Source organism: Jaculus jaculus, chromosome 10 (genome assembly GCF_020740685.1).
Source record: "Jaculus jaculus isolate mJacJac1 chromosome 10, mJacJac1.mat.Y.cur, whole genome shotgun sequence".
NCBI lineage: Eukaryota > Metazoa > Chordata > Mammalia > Rodentia > Dipodidae > Jaculus > Jaculus jaculus.
Window position 1 is genome coordinate 100330839 of NC_059111.1, and position 23284 is coordinate 100354122.

The window sequence follows — 23284 nt, forward strand, 5'->3', positions numbered from 1 at the left end:
TCATAAATAAGAAAACAAAGCTGAGTAGGGTGTCATTCACCCATACATAGCTCAACTACTTCGGAGGCTGAGGCAGAAGGATCACTTGCCCAGAAGTTCGAGACCAGCCTAGGCAACATAAATGAGACCTTGTCTCAAAGGAGACAGACAGAGACAGAGGGAGAGAGGTAAATAACAAAACACTAATACGTTGATATTGGGGGTTATGTGTTAAGTGTTTGAATTATGGTTCAGTAAGTAAGGTCTAGGAATTAGTCTTCATTTGTATTTACAAAAAAAGTTGATTATTTTCAAAATTAACTAATTTGAAGCCGGGCATGATGGCGCACACCTTTAATCCCAGCACTTGGGAGGCTGAGGTTGGAGGATCACTGAGTTTGAGGCCTGGCCTACAGAGTGAGTTCCAGGTCAGCCTGAGCTAGAGTGAGACCCTGCCTCAAAAAAAAAAAATTTTTTTTAATTTGATCAAAAAATAAATGGAGGATTCTGCCAGAAATGACAGTTTCCTAACCCATAATCCTCTTTCCTGATGCCAATGTTTTGTTTGTTTTGTTTTGCTTTTATTGAGACAGGGTCTCTAGTATTCCAGGCTGTCCTTGAACTCCTGATCCTACTGTTTCCACCTCCTGTATGCTGGAATTATAGATATGTAGTACTGTGCTCAACTGTCACTGACCATTGTAACTATGAGCTTTTTCTGTGGTATATTTTAAATAAGAATAATGCATGGAAAACTTAATTTTATCAGTTTTTGGCACTATTAGCTTTTGACTTTGTATGAAAAATTAAAGATATAGTTCTCTTACAGCTGCCCTATTGTGCTGAAAGCACAATCGCAATTTTTGGTTAAACCCATGAAGGCATAAGTATTGTCTCAAACTAAGTATCATAGCTGTGGCTCAAGCTCCTTTCTCAAGATACTTAGTGGGGTGTCTTGCAGTTTAAAAAAAATTGCTTTTTTCCCTTGCTTCATTGTCTTTGAAATCTTCCTTTATCCTTTCTCATCTTTGACATCTCCAGAATCTCTCTACCAGACCTTCTTATATTTAATACCACCCACCTCCAAAGAACCCATTCACTGTCTAACAATTAATTGCTTTGTAAGCAAGAAAACTACATGGCTAATTTGTGTTTCTGAGAAGTGATTATTTCCTCCTGGTATTCTTCCTCTCTCAGATGGTCTCATAATAGAGACCCTAAAGTCCCTGCCTTTATATCTGGTCTGTGTTTCTTTGTCTTTTCTAACCTGAGAAAAGTCAATTGTTGAATAAGGTCATCTCTACCCATTGTAAGCCTAAGGTTTCTGTTATATGAACATAGCATTCCTTAAGGTCTTACCTACCTTGTGGCAGATTCCTATTGGCTCTGAAGCCTTCTGCTGCAGTATCTACTCACTTGTACGACTCCTGGATCAAAGATGAAATTCAAATCTTTCTAGGTCCACATTATTAGCTCTGCTTGCTTTCTATTTAATAACTTCCACCTAAGAATTCCCACTTCTTTCTTGCCCTTCACTTTCCTGAAGTTCTGAAACCCAACTGTGTACTATGTGCCAGGTTCTCTTCTAAGTGCTGGGTTACCAGGGTAGACAGCAAACTCAGTATGCCTGCTTTCATGGAGCACATATTCTAGGGAGGAAGACATAAGCTTTAACGTACATGGAAAAATGCTATGACAAAAGATTGATTGCTGCTAACATCCATAAGGGAAAGGAAAAGGCCTCTGAGAGAAAGTAATATTTGAGCTAAGGGGTATAAGAACAAGAGACAGTCATGTGGATAGGTGACTGGAAACTGCAGTACAAAGAGTCTGAGATAAAAACTTGCATGACTGGATGGTACAGAGAGACCAGCACTGCATCAAGTGCCTGGTGGGCCAGAAGGGCTTTGGGGGTTAACTTGTGTGCAGTAGCAAGCTGTTGCAGGATGGTCTTAACCAGGAGAGTGGTGTCGTTTGATTATACTTCAAAAGCTTACTCTGGGTGCTTTACAGAAGGGAAGACAGACACACTGACCAGAAGAACGTGTGACTGTAAAATTCTGTAATGCTTGCCCTGGGATAAGCAAAGCTTTCCTTCATGTTTGCCCCTGAGAGTGACATGCAGATACTGGGCAAGGCATTCTGATGGTGGGGCATTGTTCTGAGCTTTGTACCTACTTCAGGTTCATACTTTCTTCTTCTCTGTGCTTCCAAAGTTTCAAACACCAGGATTCTCCACTTTTGAAAGATCCATCTCTTAGTGAAATTTATAAATAGCCATGAACATTTAAATTACCTGGTGTTTTAATTTAGATTCATGAACAAAAGTGGATATAGAAATTCTTAGAAAGTGTAAAATGGCATTTAACCTTTTTAAAAATGTTTATTTATTTGAGAGAGAAAAATGCAAATAGAGAGACTGGGTGTACCAGGGCCTCTATCCACTGGAGAGCACTCCAGACACATGCCACCTTGTGCATGTGGCTTTACATGGGTACTGGGGGATCGAACTCAGGTCCTTAGGCTTTGCAGGCAAGTGCCTTTACCACTGGGCCATCTCTCCAGCTCCAGTTATGGCAAAATTTTTCTGGTAATACTCAAGGTACTTAATTTTGGGGCTTGCTCTGATTTATCTTTTCATCTCTTTTTTTTCAAGATCTCCCTCCACGACAGTTTGTCTTTTTTTTTTTTTTTTTTGTAAGGAAGAGAAGCAGATAGAGAGAAAATTAGCATACCAGGGCTTCTAGCTGCTGCAGATGAACTCCAAATGCATGTACCACCTTGTGCATCTGGCTTATGTGGATAGTGGGGAATCGAACCTGGGTCCTTTGGCTTCGCAAGCAAGTGCCTTACCCACTAAGCCATCTTTCCAGCCCTTTTTCATTGTTTTAATGATCGAAGTCGAGTCTTCCAAAAAAGTTTTAAAAGGTTCTCATTAGCAGTATTTACTGTTCCTTACCAGAGGAGTTCAGTTGGGATACATAGCCATGGAGGGCCCTATCATCCTAAGATTACAGTAGACTTAAGATTGAAATACAGCAACAGGGACTAGAAAGATGGCTTAGCAGTTAAGGTGCTTGTCTGCACAGCCTAACAACCCAGGTTCAGTTTCCCAGTGCCCATGTAAAGCCAGATTCACAAAGTGGCACATGTATCTGGAGTTTTGTTTCAGTGGCTAGAGGCCCTGGCGTGACCTCATATCTATCTATCTATCTATCTATCTATCTATCTATCTATCTATCTATCTATCTATCTTCCTTCCTTCCTCTTCCTCTTCCTCTTCCTCTTCCTCTTCCTCTTCCTCTTTCTCTTTCTCTTTCTCTTTCTCTTTCTCTTTCTCTTTCTCTCTCCTTGCAAACAAATAAATAGAAATTTTAAGCCAGGCATGGTGACGCATGCCTTTAATCCCAGCACTCGGGAGGCAGAGGTAGAAGGATCGCCATGAGTTCGAGGCCACCCTGAGACTACATAGTGAATTCCAGGTCAGCCTGGGCTAGAGCAAAACCCTACCTTGGAAAAAACATAAATTAAATAAAAAAAGAAAAGAAGTGATAGCTCTTACCAAGTTTGATGTGGGATCCTTTCTGGCGTACTTTAAGACTGTTACTTTTAACTTCATAATTTTTTCCTAAGTGCTCCCACTTTGTATCATGGCAGGCCTGCTAGAGGAAAAGACCAGCAAATAACTGCCAAGTCCAATCATAAAATGATGGCTAGTGCTTGGTGAAAAAAAAAAAAAGCGGCAGGCTTACTAACTGTGCTTCATATTGTCCTTCAGTTTGTGAGGCTTAAAAACTAAGGATGCAAGGATTGAGTGGCTACAAAGAAGAGTTAGATACTTGATGATGGCAGTTAGCAGAAGGTGTTTCCAGCTTTGGCCATATCAGGTTGATGTCAGATACTCAAGCAGAATTGTTTATAAAGTTTTGGATTCACAGATTAAAATTGAGATAACAGGCCACAACTGTGGTCATAAATATCTGCAATGACATAATGACAAAGGAGATGGGGCAGGAGAGGAAACGAGAGAGAACGAGAGAACTGGAAGAGAGGCTTCTGGAATATGCTCCTCATGCTTCGTTCTGCAGTGGCATGGGTACTTAAGTTTGTAAATACACAGACTGTATCGCATATGTATGGAAAAATTGCGTACGTTTTATTATACATGCATGGTGGTGCATGTCGATCAAAGCAAGTTGGGAGGCTGAGGTAGAAAAATTAAGAGTTTAAAGCCAGTTTATACTACATAGTGAGTTCCAGGTCAACCTGGGCTCCACATTGATACTCTGTCTCAAAAATAAACAAAACATCAACTTTGAATTACTGAGGCATTTTAGTAGAAAGTACACACAAAACACTTATCACTGACTAAAGTTTTTTAAAATTTATTTTTCCTGACCAAATTTAAAACTAAGAATTTGGCCAGGAAGTTTGGATTTGGTAAAAGTAAAGCTATAAAAGAAAACATACAGTGGCAGTACTGTGTAGTATGTAATATCTGATAATAGGACAATTGAATAGTATATCTTTGTTGTTAAGTATACATTGAAAACTGTCAGATGTTGAGGAAATCTTTAAATTGCTGCATAAAAAGTGATTCAGAGAATTAAATTAGCTCTAGTATATTGAAGTAACGTCCAGTAAAAATTCACTAGTGTTGGTGTTTTTTTCTGATCCAGGAGTTTTTATTCATAAGTGACAGTAGTGTAGCAAAAGCAAGCTGTGAGTAGTTCTGGAAAACTAGTGTAGAAAATGGGCTGTCATTTAATAAGGATACTAAAAGTGATACAAACAATAATAATAGATAGGTACTAGGAGTTGGGAAAGATCCAGAAATAACTGTGGTTGTAAAACAAAAAAAAATGAAAGGTCTCTGTGTGAGAAGGCAGAGAAAATGTGGTAAAGTGAAATTCTGGCTGGCTGTAGAAGAAAGCTCTCCAAGGCTTGTTTTTCAGTGGCATGTTAGGCTGTTATTGGTTAGTTTGGGGAAGGACAAAGAAGAGCTTATGGATGGCATCTCTTTAAGGACAGGAAAGGCTGCAGAGTAGAGGCTCGAGAGCAGTCAGCAACAGCTTTGTACTGAGAACACCCGTAACAAACAAAAAAATGACTGACCCACTTGAAATAACATTGAATTACTTCCTTTACTGACTCAGGTCTGTGGCCTTGGAGCAAAGGTAGAGAAGTGGAAATAAAAATCTTAGATTTAGAGCCGGGCGTGGAGGCACACACCTTTAATTCCAGCACTTGGGGGAGGCAGAGGTAGGAGAATCCCTACAAGTTTCGAGGTTTCCCTGAGACTCCATAGTGAATTCCAGGTCAGCCTGGACTAGAGTAAAGCCCTACCTCAGAAAACTTCAATTTTTTTTTTTAATTTGGAGTTATTGGGTTAGAAAAGAGGGAAGGGACATTGAACAGCCAGAGAAGACTATAGTGCTGACAAGTTGAGTGTACAAAACTTTACAAATGTAATTTGCAGATTTTCAAAACCAGGATTAGTAGCTCTTTGAATGTATTTTTCATCTCAGTCTAATTTTTGTCATACAGCATTTATTAGAACAGATAAAAGACCCAGTCTTGCATCCAAGCAGATGTTAAATAAATAAGTCAATATAGAGGAAACACTTTCTTACCTTTTGACCCCTGGTTTCTGCACAGTCCACAGCAGGAGCATCATTATTGGCTAATGCCTCACCTCTGACTCTCATGACATCACCTTTGTCTGTAACAAATCAAAATGTGACTCCTTTTGGGATGCTGGGTGGCCTTGTTCCAGTGACCATGCCCTTCCAGTTTCCCTTGGAGCTCCTTGGCTTTGGAACGGACACAGCTGGAGTGACAACCACCTCGGGATCTACCTCAGCCGCTTTCCATCATAGCCTAACTCAGAGTAAGTGGGGCTCTTTGTTACTTGGCTCTGTCAATTTATTCTGGAGTTAAGGAAGATTATAGATTATCTTTCAAGGAAATACAGTTTATTTCATCTATAAGTCAAATTTCTAGGCCCTGGAACTTTATTTACATTTTTGAAAGAAACAAATGAACCATCTATTACACACCTATTTTGTTGGAATATATGAGAATGTCAAATTTGGGGGGGTGGTTCTTAGCTACATATATCTATAGCAACAAAAAATTTAAATGTATGTGCTCTAATTTTAGAAGGTTCTTGAAGTCAGGACTTGGGATGGCATTAGATTAAGTAAGACTATTTTTAGGTTTGATCTAAGAAGGCTAAATCTTAGTTTAAAGATCACTGACAAATCTGTTTTACTCTCAGATTTACTAAAGAGTTTACAGCCAGGAACTCAACATGCAGCAACACTTTCCCACTCACCTCTGCCTACACATTTACAGCAAGCATTTAATGGTAAGAAAGCCACCTATTTCTTCCTCTCTTGACTATTATAAATGCTTATAGATGCAAATTAAAACTTTCTGGAAACAGTGTGGTTGGAATGACAAAAGTTGGACAAAACACATTGTCATATGAATGGATCCTCTTTGGTAACTACTTGTAAAAGAAAGGAAAGAGTAAATGAAATCTTTGTTACACATGGGGAGAGCCTTTTTGAGGTTTTATTACATGTAAGTGATGGCTAAGAAAAGGATTCATAGGCTGGGTGGTGCACACCTTTAATCCCAGCACTCACGATGAGGTAGGATGATCATGGGTGAGTTTGAGGCCAGCCTGAGATTACTTAGTGAATACCAGGTCAGCCTGGGCAAGAGTGAGAACCCACCTCAAAAAAACAAAACAAACACACACATAAAATAGTTAACAGAATCATATATAGTGCTTATAGTAATTTACATTGATTGAAAGCTGAATCCTTAGGATAGACCCTTGAAGGCTAGATATATATCCAGGTTTTTTTGTTTGTTTTATGAGGTAGGGTTTCACTCTAGTCCAAGCTGACCTGGAATTCAATATGTAGTCTCAGGGTGGCCTTGAACTCATGGTGATCCTCCTACCTCTGCCTCCCAAGTGCTGGAGTTAAAGGCATGTGCCACCATGCCCAGTTAGATCTCCAATTTTATACTTTAAGAAATGGAATCAGATAAGCACCTTGCCCAAAATAATACACTATAAGTATTTGAGATAAAAACACAGGAAGGGTAAGGAGACAGCTCAATGGATAAAGCACTTGTTATACAAGTGTGAGTACCTGAGTTAGGGTCCCCAGAACCCATGTAAAAGCCAGGTGCTGTGGCAGGTGCCTGTAACCCCAGTACTCCTATGACAGGTAAGAAGGAAGGTGGAGGCAGGAGACTCCTAGCAGCCCACAGGCCAGCCAGCCAGGTAAATGAAGCAGTGAATAACAATAAGGGACCTTGTCACAGGCTAGGTAGAAGCTAAGGACCAATGCTTAAAGTTTCCTCTGACCTCCTCCACACACATTCCTTGCATGCACGTGTCTGCACTAACACACAAACCCATACACACACAGCAGCATATATATGCTTTTTGTTGTTGTTTTCAAAAGTAGGGTCTTACTGTAGCCCAGTCTGACCTGTCTTAGCTAGCTTCCCAAGTGCTGGAATTTAAGGTGTGTACCACTGTACCATACCAAGCCTATACTTTTTTTTTTTTTTTTCTCTGACATAGGGTCTCACTGTAGCTCAGGCTGACCTGAAATTCACTGTGTAGTCTCAGGGTGACCTCGAGCTCACTGTGATCCTCCTACCTCTGCCTCCCGAGTGCTGGGATTAAGGGTGTGCACCACCACGCCTGTATCCAAGCCTGTACTATTTTCCCCCCACCTCCCTCTCATTCTTCTTGTCCTTCCTTGTATTGAAACATGGGCCTTGTCCATAGGAAGTGCCATCTAGGAGCTGGGAAGGTGGCTTAGCATCTTAGGACTGGTTAAATTAATAGGATCAAAACTATGCATTATGTCTATGCAGTCTAGCAAGCCCACTCTGAAATGTGTTGGATGGTGGACAGTGTGTGGTAGGTATGTCAAAACCTCAAATTCTTGCTTATAACAAGAACTTGACCTTGATAAAACTGCTAATACAGTATTCTGAAGGCCATTTCTCAGGTCATTTGAGGAGAAGTAACTGCTGAGTTGCCCTTTTAACTTTAGAAGTTGATTAGTGCCTCACTATTCTTTGTGGCCACTGCATTAACAATTGTCTTTAGCCGGGTGTGGTGGCGCATGCCTTTAATCCCAGCACTCAGAAGGGAGAGGTACAAGGATCACCTGAGTTCCAGGCCACCCTGAGACTACATAGTGAATTCCAGGTCAGCCTGGACTAGAGTGAGACCCTACCTTGGAAAAAAATTATCTTAGTTTACCATTGACCTTAGGGCAGAAATAGGAGCTGTATGGTGATCTGGGGGCAGGAGGTTGTCATTAATCCTGACTGTGGTAAACTGCCTCTGTCTCTTTCTAGTGAGACTGTAAACTGCAGTGGTGGAGATGAGCAGAGTATAGGCAACTGCTGTGCGAATCTAGCAGAGGTCCTGTACTCATGGAGCAGATTAGCATGAATGTGACTGCCTGCAAGGAATTAAGCCAACAGGATTGTTGAACTCAAAAGACTCTTGTATTTCAGTGAATTATCTTAACTGGTCAGTGTCACTGTTCCAGAAGTAGAAAAGAAAAAGGACTAAGTATTTTCCAAATAACTAAAATTAATACTATAAAATTTGGCGGTCAGGGGAGATTGCTCAGCAGTTAAAGGTGCTTGCTTGCAAAGCTTGCCAGCCTGGGTTAAATGTCCTGGTAACTGTGTAAAAGCATATACAAAAAGTTGGCGCATTCATCTGGAGTTTGTTAGCAGCTGAAAGAAGCCCTGGGATGCCCATTCATTCATATTCTCCCTCTCTCTCTCTCCTTGCAAACAAATAAGTAAAAATACTTTTTTTTAAAGTTAGGAACTTTTCATTAAGATAAGCACTTTGCAGTATAGGACATTGAACTTGAGAATTAGGCCTGGGATACTTAATTCAAGAATTTCCAGTTTAAATTAAGCATGCTTCTTAACTTGACCTTCATTTCTCTTGCCTGAAAATGGAAGATAAGAAGATATTTTTAATAGACTTCCCATGGAAATCTAATAGTAATCTAATGAGCTGGGCATGGTGGTGCAGGCCTTTAATCCCAATACTTGGGAGGTTGAAGTAGGAGGATCAATGTAAGTTCGAGTCCAGCCTGAGACTACATAGTAATTTCCAGTTCAGCCTGGGCTAGAGACCCTGTCTCTAAAAAGCAAAAGAAAATCATTATCATCATCTAATTGAAAGCTAAGCTTCTAGTCTGGTACTTGGTGCATAGGAAGAGTCTAATTAATGATAATTCTCTTAAATCTTGTCTAATACAAAGGTCAATAAACTTTTTCTGTAAAGGACTAAGTAATAAGTACTTCAGACTTTGCAGGCCAGATGGTCTCTTTTGCATCTGTTTAACTATCTTCATAGAATTAAAACAACTATAAGCAATATGTTGAAGAAAAAAAAATAAAAGAGGGGCTGGAGCTGGAGAGATGGCTTGGCCATAAGGCAGTTACTTGCCTGCAAAGCCTAAGGACCCAGATTCGATTCCCTAGTGCCCATCTAAGCCAGATGTACAAGGTGGCACCTGTGTCTGGAGTTTGTTTCTAATGGCTAAAGGGCCTGGTGGTCCCATATTCATTCTCATTCCCTCCCCCCCCCCTCTCTAATAAACAGCATATTTTTTATAAATGAATATGGCTGAGTTTCAATAAAACTTTATTTACAAAAATAAGTTGTAGGTCAGATTTAACCCTTGGGCCAGACTCTGATATAAATAATTTCACAGTACAGTTAATTTGATTATTTTATTTTGCTAATTTACCAAAGCTGCTTTGAGCAAAATCCTATTTTATGGGGCTGGGGGAGATGGCTCAGAGGTTAAAGGCACTTAATTGCAAAGCCTGCCAGCGCAGGCCCAGTTCCCCAGCACCCATATAAAGCCAGATGCAAAAAGTAACACTAGCATTTGGCGTTCATTTTCAGTGGCAAGAGACATCCACATACAAATAAATAAATATGTAAAAAATAAAATGAAGCCAGGTTTAATCCCAGCACTCAGGAGGCAGAGGTAGGAGGATCACCGTGAGTTTGAGTCCACCCTGAGACTACATAGTGAATTCCAGGTCACCCTAAGCTAGAGTAAGACCCTATCTCAAACAACAACAACAATTAAAAAAAAAAAAAAAAAAGTAAATAAGAGCAAGGGTGGTGGCACATGCCTTTAATCCCAGCACTTGGGAGGCAGAGGAAGGAGGATCACCATGAGTTCAAGGCCATCCAGAGGCTACAGAATGAATTCCATGTCAGCCTGAGCTAGAGTGAGACCCTACCTTGAACCCCCCCCAAAGAAATTAATTAATTAAATTTAATTAAATAAATTCACTTTTCAACTTATTTATTTATTTTTTAGGAAATGAAGCCCAGGCTGACCTCAAACTCACAGCAATCCTCCTACCCATACCTCCCAAGGGCTAGGATTAAGGTGTATGCCATCATGCCTGGCCATAAATCCTATTTTAAAAGTTTCTTACCATTTTCTAAATTTAATTATACTATGACTCAAATCATTTCTCTCTACAAATATGAATATGTAATATTTATAAAGGAAATCTTTGATTATTTTAACAGTATTTTTCAAATGGTTTTTGAAATAATCATTTTATTTCATTGACACAGCTTTCTTCAAGAGAAGCAGTGTTTGGTATTATGTGTTTCCAAAGTAATTTAGATATCGCCTGAGTTCACCTGGCCATGTGACTTTTGTGGCCTCTCCCAGGCCTTGAGATTCAGTTATTATATTGCAATAATTTGCTCCTTTATACCTGTGTATTCTACCATCCAACCCTCTTCCCTTGAAGTAAGAATTGATCTCCCTGTCTTTTTTCTCTTGGGTCTGGGTTTTCCTTGGAACTTCATTTTCCTTGCTAAGGCATGAACTTTCAGAAACTTTACATTCTATTGGCCCTCTGGATCATTGGATCCTCCTCTTGCCCAGGTATCCCCTTTGTTGTTCTCGTCTAATTTTTAAACATATTTAGCTGAGGTGTAAATAGATAGAGTGTCTAACGTTTTCTCTGTAAACAATGAAGGGAAACAGCAGTGGTAGAAATTTAAACCAGTGTTCTTAGTAGCAGACTTTCTGTTCTTTGCCACCAGGGTGGATCATATACAAAGGTATAGCTGGATTATTTTCACCTTCAAGTGTGCTATGTTCACTTACATAATAGTTGAATTATGGAATATTATATCATGGCAAAGATTTAATTGCACTTGCTAAAAAAAAAAAAGTAAAATTGGCCCTGCCTCCCAAAGAAATCAAGAGACAAGGTAGTTCTCTTGAAGGTGAGCACTGCGTGTTCTGGTTCTTGTATGACCCTCCCAGTGTTGCATACACTTAGCTCTGAGGAAATGGTAAACACTTGTTGGAATAGTTTGTGTGTAGCTTTCAGTCACTTGTGGTAAGAGGGTCAACGTTGAGTTTTTAATCTCCCTTATGTTTAATCAACCTCCATAATGCTGTCAAAATGTGAGATATTAAAGGTTATATTTTCAGAGCTGTGATTCACATATAAATAAAAAGTTAATCATTCCTTTTGCTTTGGTTTTTGTTATTTTTTTACAACATGCCAAACCATACCAATTTAGCATTTCTTTTCTCAGATGGAGGCCAAAGTAAAGGGGACACTAAGTTACCACGGAAATCTCAGTGACTTCCCTGCAAGCAGAGAAACAAAACATTTGGCTGACTGATTGGATCTACCTGATGGGAAAATCCTTATGTGGTCACAGGGCTGCTGTTTCTGTCGATGTTTACATTCTCGTCCCAAGCACTGTGGTGAGGAGGAAAAGGAAAGAAACCGTTACTTGAGCAAAGCCAGGTGCAGGAGGAAGAACTGCTTTTGTGCAAAGTTAGTGACCTTTGGTCTCTTCTAAAGAAAGACAGAGTTATCCTGTTAACTGACTTGAAAGAGACTCAGCTGTCAAACCCACAGAAGTACAAATTTGATTTTTCCCCAGGGGCGTAGGGGGAGGAAGAAGAAAGTTGAGAGGATTTGGGTAAATGGCCATCCATCCTGGGGGTTGGATCTGAACACTCTAGACATAATTGCATCATTAAAGCAAGTAGACCTAGTTTGTCAGAAAAAAAAAATGGACATGTCTTTTTAAGTGGACATTGTAGCTGATTTGCCACTAAACAATTGCATGACCCTATCCAGACAGTAGCTGAAGAAATACTATACCCTCAAATATCCTGAGCAAACTTGAATCTTCTCCAGTATGTAGCAATTCCCCATGTAAATCAGTGGACTAAAGATTCTTTAGGAAAGTTATTTTAGCACAGTGATGTATATTACTAAATCATCTAGATTTTTAAAAGTCAAGAAATTGAGCCTGTTGCTCTTAGCAGACAAAATTTCGGTGTTCCCTTTTTGTAAAAGGGAGAGCTTCATCTTCCGTTCAGAAATAGGTACTCACTGTTGTCTCAGGAGACGTGTGCACCTGGGACTGCCCGGTGGTGTTTAGTTCTAGTTTTGAGGCTCAGGTGTGGCTGCTGACACGCTTCTCTTGAGAAGCGGGATTCTGTGGCAGGGCTGCTGGTGCGCTGCTCTCCGCCCTGCAGCCTTCTTGGCACGGGAACTGCCCAGCGCACCTCAGCGCACACCTGCTCCTTCCGTTCTTAGCAGTGGTACTTCAGGAGATTAGAGCTGTTGCTATAAACAGGTAGAAGTGCGGACTACATATATTTTTTCATGGTTCATCCAAATAGCGTATATATACTTTTTTTAATTTTAAGGTCATATTTTTAAAGGGAGGAATTACATTAAGATAACTATGTGTATAAGGGATTATCTTTTATAACAATTACAGTGTACTTTAACTCCCATTATCCAGTGTAGTAAAGTTGTTTGGAACATTTAAAATCTTAAATCTTTACTAATATTTACTCAGAGTATTGATATTCAAGTAAATCTGCAGATAAGAATACTTAATTATTATAGCTTTCTTATGCAAATAACAGTCATCAAAATGCGAAGGTAAAAACATGCAATTCGCTTTGGATACTTTTATTTAATTTTGCATCGTTATCATTCTGGTATCACTTGAGTTTTAAACTTATATTTTCAAATAATACCCAAGAATGGCATAAGCTAAGTGGTATAAATTTAGTCCATTTATGATGGCAGACTAACCCCTAAAAAAGCAGCGCTAGTCTGGTAATAGCAAGATTTCTTTCATTCATTAGACATTACCATTAAGTTTGTTCAAATAAGAGTGTTAACTAGACCTCCTTTTCCTTTAATAAACAAAAGTCCCAAGTAGCCTACAGGACTATAAATAAGTAATCACAGATCTATTTTGATCTGTATACCTGTATTTTGACTTCAAAGTCACATTAACTTGCTTCATAGCAAAAAAAAAAAAAGAAGAAGAAGAGAAAGAAAGAAAAAGTAAAAGTACATAACTGAAAACTTTAGTTCCAAGAACTTGTTACAATAAAGGGAAATGATTATTTCAGAAGAATCATTGAAGCTTCTGTGGTGGCTCATGCCTATAATCCCGCACTCAAAAGGCTGAGGCAAGGGGATCATGAGTTCAAGACCAGCCTGGAGTATATAGGGAGTTCTAGACCAGCCTGGATCAGACTGAAAATCAGACCCTATCCCCCAGCCTGAAATAAAGGAATCGTTGATATAATTTCTTGACTCTGGGAATTTAGTTTATCAGTAAAACAAGTATGGATGCTGAAAAGACCTAATAGATATTTTGGATATACTGGGATGTTTCAGAAAGGTTTGACTTGAATTTAGTTTGATTAAGGGTCACTTGTTTATTTTTTTATCTTATTTTATTTTTTAATTACGGAAACTTACTCTGCTGTTGATTTATTCCATTGCAGGGACCTCTTGCTTTTTGTTTGCTAATACTGCCTGAGTTACCCATGGGAGTAGTTTTTCTTTGGGAAGGCAACCCTATGTTTTATTTCCTCTACCCAGGAAAGAAGTCAGAGTGCATATTAATTAATATGTCTTCCTGCTGATAACTGCATGTTTTTGTGTGTATATGAATACATACATACACACATATTCGTGTAATTCAATTGCTGTTAAAAGTCAAGCAGTAATAATTGTTTCTTAAATTCATCCATTCTGGATCATGCTGGATGAAACAAAGAATGAGATTGCTCATTCTCTCCCTGGGTTGTTTTATAGGAAAAACCTGAGGCCCTTGGCTCTGAGGATATAATGTGGAGATTGTATTCATATCTCTTCAGGCTTGAATCCTTAAGGACTGCTATCAGATCTCCACCTCACTCCCTCTCTTTTCATTGATCAATTTATATCCGTTTTAATAAAGCCCCCCGCTTTGTGTCATACAAATGAATTATTAAAATCCTTGACTTTCTACATGTAAATATAAGCATTTCTCTTTTAGATCATAACATTGGAAATGGTGTCCATACTTTATGGTCACCTATCTTTATGGTCTTTATTATTAAAAACAAACATATAATTTGGTTATTTTTTAACAGACTTGTGACTCATACTGTATTTTTGCACTTAAATCAAACTGTTACTTTTTAAATGGCAAGTAATTGGAAAGGATATCTGTAGAGCAACGAGTATTTCTCAAGAGCATTAGCAACATCCAAATGCAAATGTAATCAGCACATTTAGTTACATCCCACTCAGCGGGATTCTTGATTCAGGAAGATTAAGCTGTTTGTTTCCAATGTCTTTATGTCTAAAATTGCCTTCACTGATATATAAGCTGTTACTGTACGTACAAGGTAATCCTCAGTATTCACAAGCAATAATGGTCAGCAGAGCTGTCCTCTGAGACAGCAGTGCTAGACCTCAGTTGGAGACTGGGAGCAAAGTGTCAGCTCATTCAGAGCCTCCAAAGCAAATGCAAGCAATAATTTCCATTACAGCTAAATTAAAATTCTTTCTCCTATGCTTCTGTGGTCAGAGAGTAAGAAATCATGATTTTAAGGCAGCCTGAAAAAAAAAAAATTGGGGGAAAAAAGGTGAGGTTAATCTATAGTAACAAAGTCCTAATACTTTGAGGAAATCAAGAAGATTGTGTTAATAACATTCTTCCATGCCCACCACCCCTTTGATGGATGTTGTTAGCCCAAATTACTTGGTGTTGTGCCATAGACACTGAATAAGGATTATTTGAATCACCAACCCTAGGGAAGAACCAGGCACCTAGATGTTGGGATACTGTGGGTTTGACACCTGTTTGAATACAACTTACTGGAACTGATTTTTAACCCAGGATATTTTTTTCCCAAAGCAGATCTAAATTGTTTACTACACAGGCATGGAAAGGGCAAGCACCTCTAGTCTTTCTTCTGGTTGCCTCTCTTCCCCAACCCTTTCCACCTACTACTTGGTTCAAGACTTTTTCTGAAATGAAATTCTACTGTTGTTCAAACTGCCATGGGTAATGAGAACTCTGTCCATTGGGGTCACCTCTAGAACTCCAGTTATCTATCGTATTTGCTGCTACATTTGTAAAATGAACTTTGCCTATATTGGTTGACTTCAATTTAGAGTTCTTTGTTTCTAGAAGATGTTGTCCTATAAGTTGACCCATGTATAGACTTAGAATACTTTTATTTTAGGAGTGTACCACAAAAGCACACTGGTTCTTGTATTGTTATTATTTAGGTTTTGAATTCGTTTGCCTTGTTTATTGAGTTTTATTTTATTTTCTGTTGAAAATTCTATAATCCAGGCCAAACTGGAAAACTTTCCCTGTGCTTCAGCACCATAATTTCTGCTGATCTAATGTTCTCTAAAGGGGCACTTTTACTTTCTGCCGTGCATGTATGAACTTTTTTTTTTTTTTTTTGCTTTGGGGGTGCTTTTGGTTGTGTAAAAATGAAGAAAGAAAAAAAAAAGTACACTAGTTAGTTAAATGATCACAAACATGTTATGCAATTTTATTTTATAAAATTTTAAGGGAAAAGTTGTAAATAATTTCTTAGCTCTGGTAAAATGCTTATATTATTCCTTTAAAAGTGCTCAATTCAGGCCTTTGTCTTTGTTAAGTGCCTTTTTTTTCTTTCTTTTTTCCCCTTTTGAAACTATTTTCAGACATCCTCAAGTACAGACTACTAAGTCAGGGGATTCAGGAGGACGAATCTCAAACTTGCCAACATCGTGTCATGCTGTAATACTCTTCCTTCTTATAATACGTGTATGGGCACAATACATGTGTAAGATGCATACAAACATACAAGTATAAGACTGGGAGCAGCTAACAGTACCATTGCACCCTTCCCCAACTTTCCTCTCAGCACCTGCAAAACTTCTGCATTGTTTATTCCATTGCTTTTAGATGATTAAAGTGGGCAGATTGGGAATTAGTCTTTTCACAAGAGATTATCTTCCCATTTTGGATATATGTAGAAGTTAACAAATACATGTGAAATATATGTGTGTGTGTGTGTGTGTGTGTATATATATATATATATATGTTTTTACATATATATGTAACATACATCAGTTATTACAAATGTAATAAATTTAGTGAACTCATTGAAACTCCCTGGATGTATGTAGGCCACTATTTCAAATTTGGCACAAGTAATCTAAAAGAAAGCATTGGGACAACAACGTATCTGTCTGTTAAGTTGATAAGGTACACTAAATGGCAGGCAAGACTAAACACAGAGGGCAAAAGCCAGACCCATGGAATGATATCTGAATATACTTTGCAGGAAGTTAGCACTTATATCAATATTAAAATGTATTTTCTTCTGGAAAATGAGTTTTGAAGAAATCATGTAGCTTCATATTTTTTAAAACATTGATAAACGTAGAAGTAGAATGGTTTCAAATACTGAGGAAAACACTCATAATCTATAACATACTTGAGGGTTTGAATCTTTCTGTTTGCCACATAGATATATTTTGCTCTGGTTTTATAATTGTTTAGGCTTCTTCCATGAGCAAAATAATGTAACTTTCAGTATCTGAGATTCATGTTTCTTGCTGAAAATAAATAGATGTGGAATGTTGAAGAAGACTCAGTTGGACCAGTTCTCAAAAGTAGTAAAAATATATCTACTTAGTGCTCTCTTTAAATACATCTTAATTGGGAAGAGGAGAATGGTGGTTAAAAGGCAAAATACAATTCTCCTGGTAGCAAAATTGTTGTCAGGCAGCTAGAGATCAGTGCTTTTAAGTATTAATTCCTGAATTACTATGTCTAGGGGGAGTATCATTTAACCTTGGTGCCTCAGATTACCCATGAGACAATTGGGTATAATAATAATCACCTATAATCACCTACCTCCCAGGGATATCAGAGACTTTACTATTTCAAAAATATTTTTTAGTTTTTCTAAAATGACCTATATAATTATAGTATTATCTTCACGTAGAGGCTGAAAATGATTTCCTTATGGTGGGTATAAAGAGCATTGTATGATTTTTAAGTTTGAAAAAAATGACTGGAATTTAAATTTAGGTACATATGAGTTATTTAAGCATATCGGTAGTGGGATAAAACTGTTCGTTTCAGATTAACGAAGCAAGGGGGTGACACAGAGTTTCTCAGCTACAAGTAGGTCTTTTATTAAAGTTAGTTATGATGAAGTTTGTAAAGATTCTGGATCTAAAGTTAGGTAAGGCTTGTGCAACTATTGGAATTGATGAATGATCATAAAGTTTATTTGCCTCCTTTTTCCATCTTCTCAATCTAACTTCTTTATATTATTTGTTTGGTGATGAATAACTAAGCTTTTAACTTTCTAAGAATTAATGAGTCTCCTTGTTCTTGAAAATCTGACCCTGCATACTGTTCATATCCTGCAAGTGCTGGTTCACCTAGCTCTGCACTGGGAGGGGGCACTACACATAGGCAGCTGTGTATACTTTCAGCCAGTCCACCTTTGAATCTTGGGCTACTTCAGCCCATGAGTGTTGGAGCCATCACCTCAGGTTGTGGGAAAATGGGAGAGGTAAGACAGGATTTACTACCTAGCTGGGGCAGGAGCAGGGACAGTCTGGAAACTGACTCACCTACTTCTAGAAGGAAGTTAAGATCACTTTATCCCACTTCCCATTCCTGTATACTAAATAGTAATGTGTTAACATTTTCCTTTACCTTTTAAAACAAATGAATAAAACAATAAAACAGGAAAAATGAATGCTACATTTTTAGTTAAGGCTAAACTTGGAGTGTGCGTGGGTGAGAGAGGGAGAGGGATGGAGCACATATTCAGTGTTAGAGGAAGGAATACAGAGAATTGAGGAACAGCTATCCAGTCAAGTTAGGAGAAAGCACTGGATCTAAACACTCAGAGTAGCTGGGCTAACCCAGAGCTGGCCAAGACCCAGTTAACCTCTCCTAAGAGACTTTGCTTCTGTTTATAGAAAACCACTTTTTGGATTTTTGTTGGTTTTTTTCAGATAAGGCCTTAGTTAGTAGCCTCTAAATATCAACTATGCAGGTAAAAATAATCATTTCCCATATTTCCTTCTTTTTCCATCTTTTAAATAAAGAAAGTTAAGATTTTGACCCAAAGAAATATGATATAAAGCTTTTGTTGAATGTGTATGTTTCCTCTGGGAAAAATTAACAGAAGCATAAAAATATTTTGTGTATTCATCAATCCTAAAATGTGAACTTTATATTCAAAAGATAACTGAAGATCCTTTCACTGTAGTTAGTGTTGTAGAATGCCTTTGGAGGTCTCTTCACACACACCCCCCCCCCAGGTAGGGTTTTGCTATAGTCCAGGCTGACCTGGAATTCACTATGTAATCTCAGGGTGGCCTTGAACTCATGGCGATCCTCCTACCTCTGCCTCACGAGTGCTGGGATTAAAGGCGTGCACCCCCATGCCTGGCTGCCTTTTGAGTTTTTATGGTTAAGTCATCCAGTGTTCAGTTCTGAGAAAGTTTACATTCTGTGACAGTGTTCAGGCTGATAGATATGAACAGATGGGTCAGATTCTAATTTAAAATAGCTTTGAATATCATTGTGGATTTCTTCCTTCCTTTTCTTTGTTCATTCTTTCCTTTGTTGTGCCATCAGCCAGTTGCCTGTCGCTGGATCTGAGGAGGAAAGGGAGATGATGGTCTTCAGCACCCCTTTCTTACTTGTTTCGCCCGTCCTGTGCCCCTATCAAAGTCCAGGGTCAAGCCTGCAGTGCAGGGCAGGGCAAGGATAATTTCCACTTCAGCAGAGGAAGTAGGCAGATACTCTCCTATAAAGTGAGACCCTGCCCTGAAAAAAAAAGTTCAGTGATAGGACCTTTGAATAGCCTGGTTTTAATTTTCATTTTTCTCATGTACTCTCAAAGTACCATTTTCTTGGAAGTTGGTATTTGTGATCTTTGTTTAATTTTCTTATGTTGTAACATTTCTACTTCTCAGTCTTTCCTATGTATTTCCATTTCATAGTATCCAAACTTTGGTTGCTTTTTTACATTACCCAAACAGATGAATAATACCTTTTGAAATCTCAGTGATATACAGAATCTATACAGAGTTGATGACTTGGAGTCAATAGTAGTGATCACTGGTGACTATAATTTTTCTCTTTCCATTTGTGTTGTAAAAATAGATTTTTATGGGTGGAGGGTATCACGTAGTGGTAGCGCTCTTACCTAGCAAACCTCGGGATTCCACACTCATCACTGAAAAAAAATAACAAAGTAAACATCACTCTCATATAATGTGGTAGTAGCATATTTCGTGGCTTACTCCTGAAACTTCATGGTTATTCAGAATAAATGCAGATCTTTTGTAGGGGCTATTATTTTGTAATTGCCTGCCTTTCTTGTTTTCATTTTTCTCTAGGACACAGCTTCTTTGCAAAGGTCTAAGTTAATCAGGTCATTGAATCCTTAGTATCAGTTTTCTGTTCCTCAGAGAACTATACATTATTTGGTCCCATTTTGTCATTAGTGCTTTAGTTCTGTTTTCTCCTAGATATTTGAAATAGAGCGTTATATGGATATGGAAGTCTGATTAAAACACACATAGGAGAACTTGGAAATACTTCTGGTTTTGATGTTAACGGCTCCATCTCTCCTCAAAGCACATTCAGGGGTCAACAGCAACCAAGACCAGCCATTTGGCAAGTTTGTCTATGTGGCAACCTGTGCTTAAACTATAACTTCTTTCTTGTGCTTTCTATACTTGCCTCCTTTTTTGCTTGTCTGTACTTTTTGCTAGAGTAACAATATCTCTGTGAGGGTTTTCTTTTCCATACTTGGCAAAATTATCAAGGACTCCCCCAATTTTGGAAAGCAGCATTAAAAGAAAAAATTACTCTCAACTGACAAGATTTAATATCATCATAAAGTTGGCCAACTTTGGTCCACTTTAAGTCTTGGCTATGCCTACATAATGAATTATATATGCCATCTGACACACTGCACTAAGCAGAGACCTTCCCCAGTAGAGCTAGATTCTCTGGTGTGTGCTAAGCACTGTCCCAACTTCAAAGAAGAGGAAAATAAATCTCTGGCTGGTAAAATTTTGAGCCCCAAATAATGAGTTAAAATTTATCAAGGAAAGCTGGGCATGGTGGTGCACGCCCTTAATCCCAGCACTGGGGAGGCAGAGGTAGAAGGATCACCTTGAGTTCAAGGCCACCCTGAGACTACATAGTGAATTCCAGGTCAGCCTGGGCTAGAGTGAGACCCTATCTCAGAAAAAAAAAAAAAAAAAAAAATTACCAAGTAACTAAGTGGTAGATGTTTTTTCTCTTTAATTATGAGCAAGGTTTATTTGTGGTGGTAAAAATTACTATGGAACTGCAGACCTACTTGCTGTAGCTGGAAATGAGTGACTTTTGGCTGTGGGTAATAAGCACATACTTCGACCTTTTACAGTATGGGTTTGGATGAGGGAAAAACTTGGTGGGTAGCAGAAGGAAAAGTAGAATTTATTTATGTAGTTAATGCCCATTCTGTAAAGAAACTTCCTCCAAGTATACAGTTCCTCTGTTAGCCACTGTCACACTTAACCAGATGCACCATATTTGCAAATCAGTCTCCAAGGAAGGAGTCCTATAGGTGAAAGGCACAAATTCTGTGTTGCATCTACTTGTAAGAAGGCGTGTTTTTGCTGACCGGAAGGAATATGCTGTATTTCAAATAAGTGTGACTTAATATTTGGGGATTCTTATTTTCCTCCTTTAAAAACTGGACCTGAACACAAGCTTTGAGTTTGAATATTTGTAATAATCTCAGGACCTGAAAGATTGTAGCATTTAGTGTGTCTTAAAAATTATGTACTGTACCAGCCATGGATTTTTGTAAATATACCTGTCTCCCTTTTTTGTATTATTTTAGTAAAAAATAATAATAAATTTAAATAAAAGGGGTGGTGATGACATGAGAGTGTGTGTGTGTGTGTGTGTGTGTGTGTGTGTGTGTGTGTAAGGCTCTTTGGAGGTGAACTGGTGCTTGTTTAATTTCTGGCTCAGCTCAGAGCAGGAATATGGACAGACTGCTGCTGACCCTGCACTGGGCCTACAGGAGGTATTGCCGCTCTCCCGGTGGCTCATTAAAGGCTAGCTAGCAGGAATTGACGTAGGACTTAATTCTTCCCACTGCCATCTTGCTGTTGTACTGTTCTCAGTTTGCATGTCTTAGGCACTCTGATAGAAAGCCTCCTATACATTGCTCTTACAAAATTCCTAAGAAAAAAGCAGGTAAATTTTTATAACAAAAAATAAGTAAATAAAACACACAAAAAACCCTCATATTTGATAAAACCCTGGTGAATTTTGGATATGTGAGAGGCTATAAACATTCCTAAATCCAGATCTGTGAATTGAGTGAATTTACCCATGGTTTATTCTCTTCAGTGCAGGGGTTTTTGTTTATTTCACTTTGCGACAGTTTGCTCATATTCCAGGTGTAGCTAGCAAACCCGTTTGGAGCAAGAGCCTTATTTGATGGCAGAGTAGATGCTTCCCGTCTGTCCTTTGTGGCAGACCCTTTTACATGAGTGTATTTTCTTTTTGTGTATGTTACGTGTTTGTTGTATTGAATAAAGAGGAATGTACATATGACTCTCGTGTCTGTTGTATTATTGGTTAACTTGCATTTTAGTACTGTATTCTCATCAGTGGTTATGCAAGGTACTGTGAAGTAGAGTAACAGTCACTTCGACAAGGTAAAAAAGTGTTCACCTGTTCTACAGAAATGCAGCTGGTCGCCAGTAGACACTGAGTTCCATGCATAGGGAAATGAAACTGGAGTGCACTGGAAGGCTGAGTGCAGAAAGCTTGAGGTGGGCCTCCAAAGACAGCTGGGACTGGGCCGTCAGAAAGAAGTGGAAAGAGGGTCTTCTCCTAAGGAAGGTAGCTAGGTCATGGGGATCCATGGATGCAGGCTCACAGATCCTGCCTGTGGGCAAGAGGGTATGTGTGTGTGTGTGGCATGAGCCTGCCAGGGACAAGTTTTGAAATGCAGTTGTGGGAATTATATCTACAAAAGTGATTTTGTTTGTTTTGAGGCAGGATCTCACTCTCATCCTGGTTGATGTTGAAACAACTCTGGAGCCCAGTCCCCTACTTGAACTCACTGTGATCCTCCTTCCTCAGCCTCCCAAGTGCTGGGATTCTAGGGAGGCATGAAGTGATCATATTCCAAAGCTCTGTTTAGGCCTGAGTTGGTCACACACACCTTTCATCAGGCTGAGGTCCAGGTCAACGTGGGCTAGAGTGAAACCTTGCCTAGAAGACAGCAACAACAAAAACCCTTGCTTACTTACAACTTGTAGGTAGTGTTAGAGAAAACAGAATTCATCCTTGAACATCTAGGTATCAAATGGGAAAAGCAGCTGAGTGAGACTGAGCACTTGGCCATTGTAAGCATATGTATCTGCATAGAAAAGGACATACAACCCAAAATACGGAAAATGATTGGAATGCTTTTTTTTCTTTTTACTTAGTGTACTTTCAGTGATACGAAGATAAAAATAAGCATCTCAAATAGACATGGGAGAATTAGCTGCTGCAGACTTTGAGTTAACATTGAAAGATGTTTGTGTGTGCTCGTGAGTTACTGCCCCTGCAGCATTTTTTGTTTTTTATTTTTATTTTTTGTTCACTTTTATTTGTTTGAGAGTGAGAAAGAAAAAGATAGAGAGAATAGGCACACCAGGGTCTCTAGCCACTGCAAACAAATTCCATGCCCCCTTGTGCATCTGGCTAACATGGGTCCTGGGGAATCGAGCCTCCAATGGGGTCCTTAGGCTTCACCGATAAGCGCTTAACCACTGAGCCATTTCTCCAGCCTTTTTTTTTTTTTTTTTTTGA

The 23284-nt window shown here is 38.8% G+C and overlaps 1 protein-coding gene across 6 annotated transcripts in view; it reads left to right on the forward strand.

Moving 5' to 3' along the window:
* Ubn2 (ubinuclein 2) overlaps positions 1-23284 on the forward strand; it is a 108516-nt gene that overhangs the window by 65486 nt on the left and 19746 nt on the right. The window contains exons 15-18 of one of the 6 annotated variants that reach the window (XR_006639282.1): positions 5638-5869; positions 6260-6349; positions 11642-11889; positions 16090-22033. The exons of 1 other annotated variant lie outside the window; for it this stretch is intronic. Coding sequence is in view for 3 of the 5 variants with exons in the window: in XM_045159944.1 (XP_045015879.1) it covers positions 5638-5869; positions 6260-6349; positions 11642-11691 (372 nt within the window). In the remaining 2 variants the exon portion in view is untranslated. Of the gene's footprint in view, positions 1-11; positions 117-5637; positions 5870-6259; positions 6350-11641; positions 13432-16089; positions 22034-23284 lie in introns of those variants that run through there. 4 more of the 6 variants (XR_006639283.1, XM_045159944.1, XM_045159943.1 and 1 more) reach the window with 4 other exon arrangements.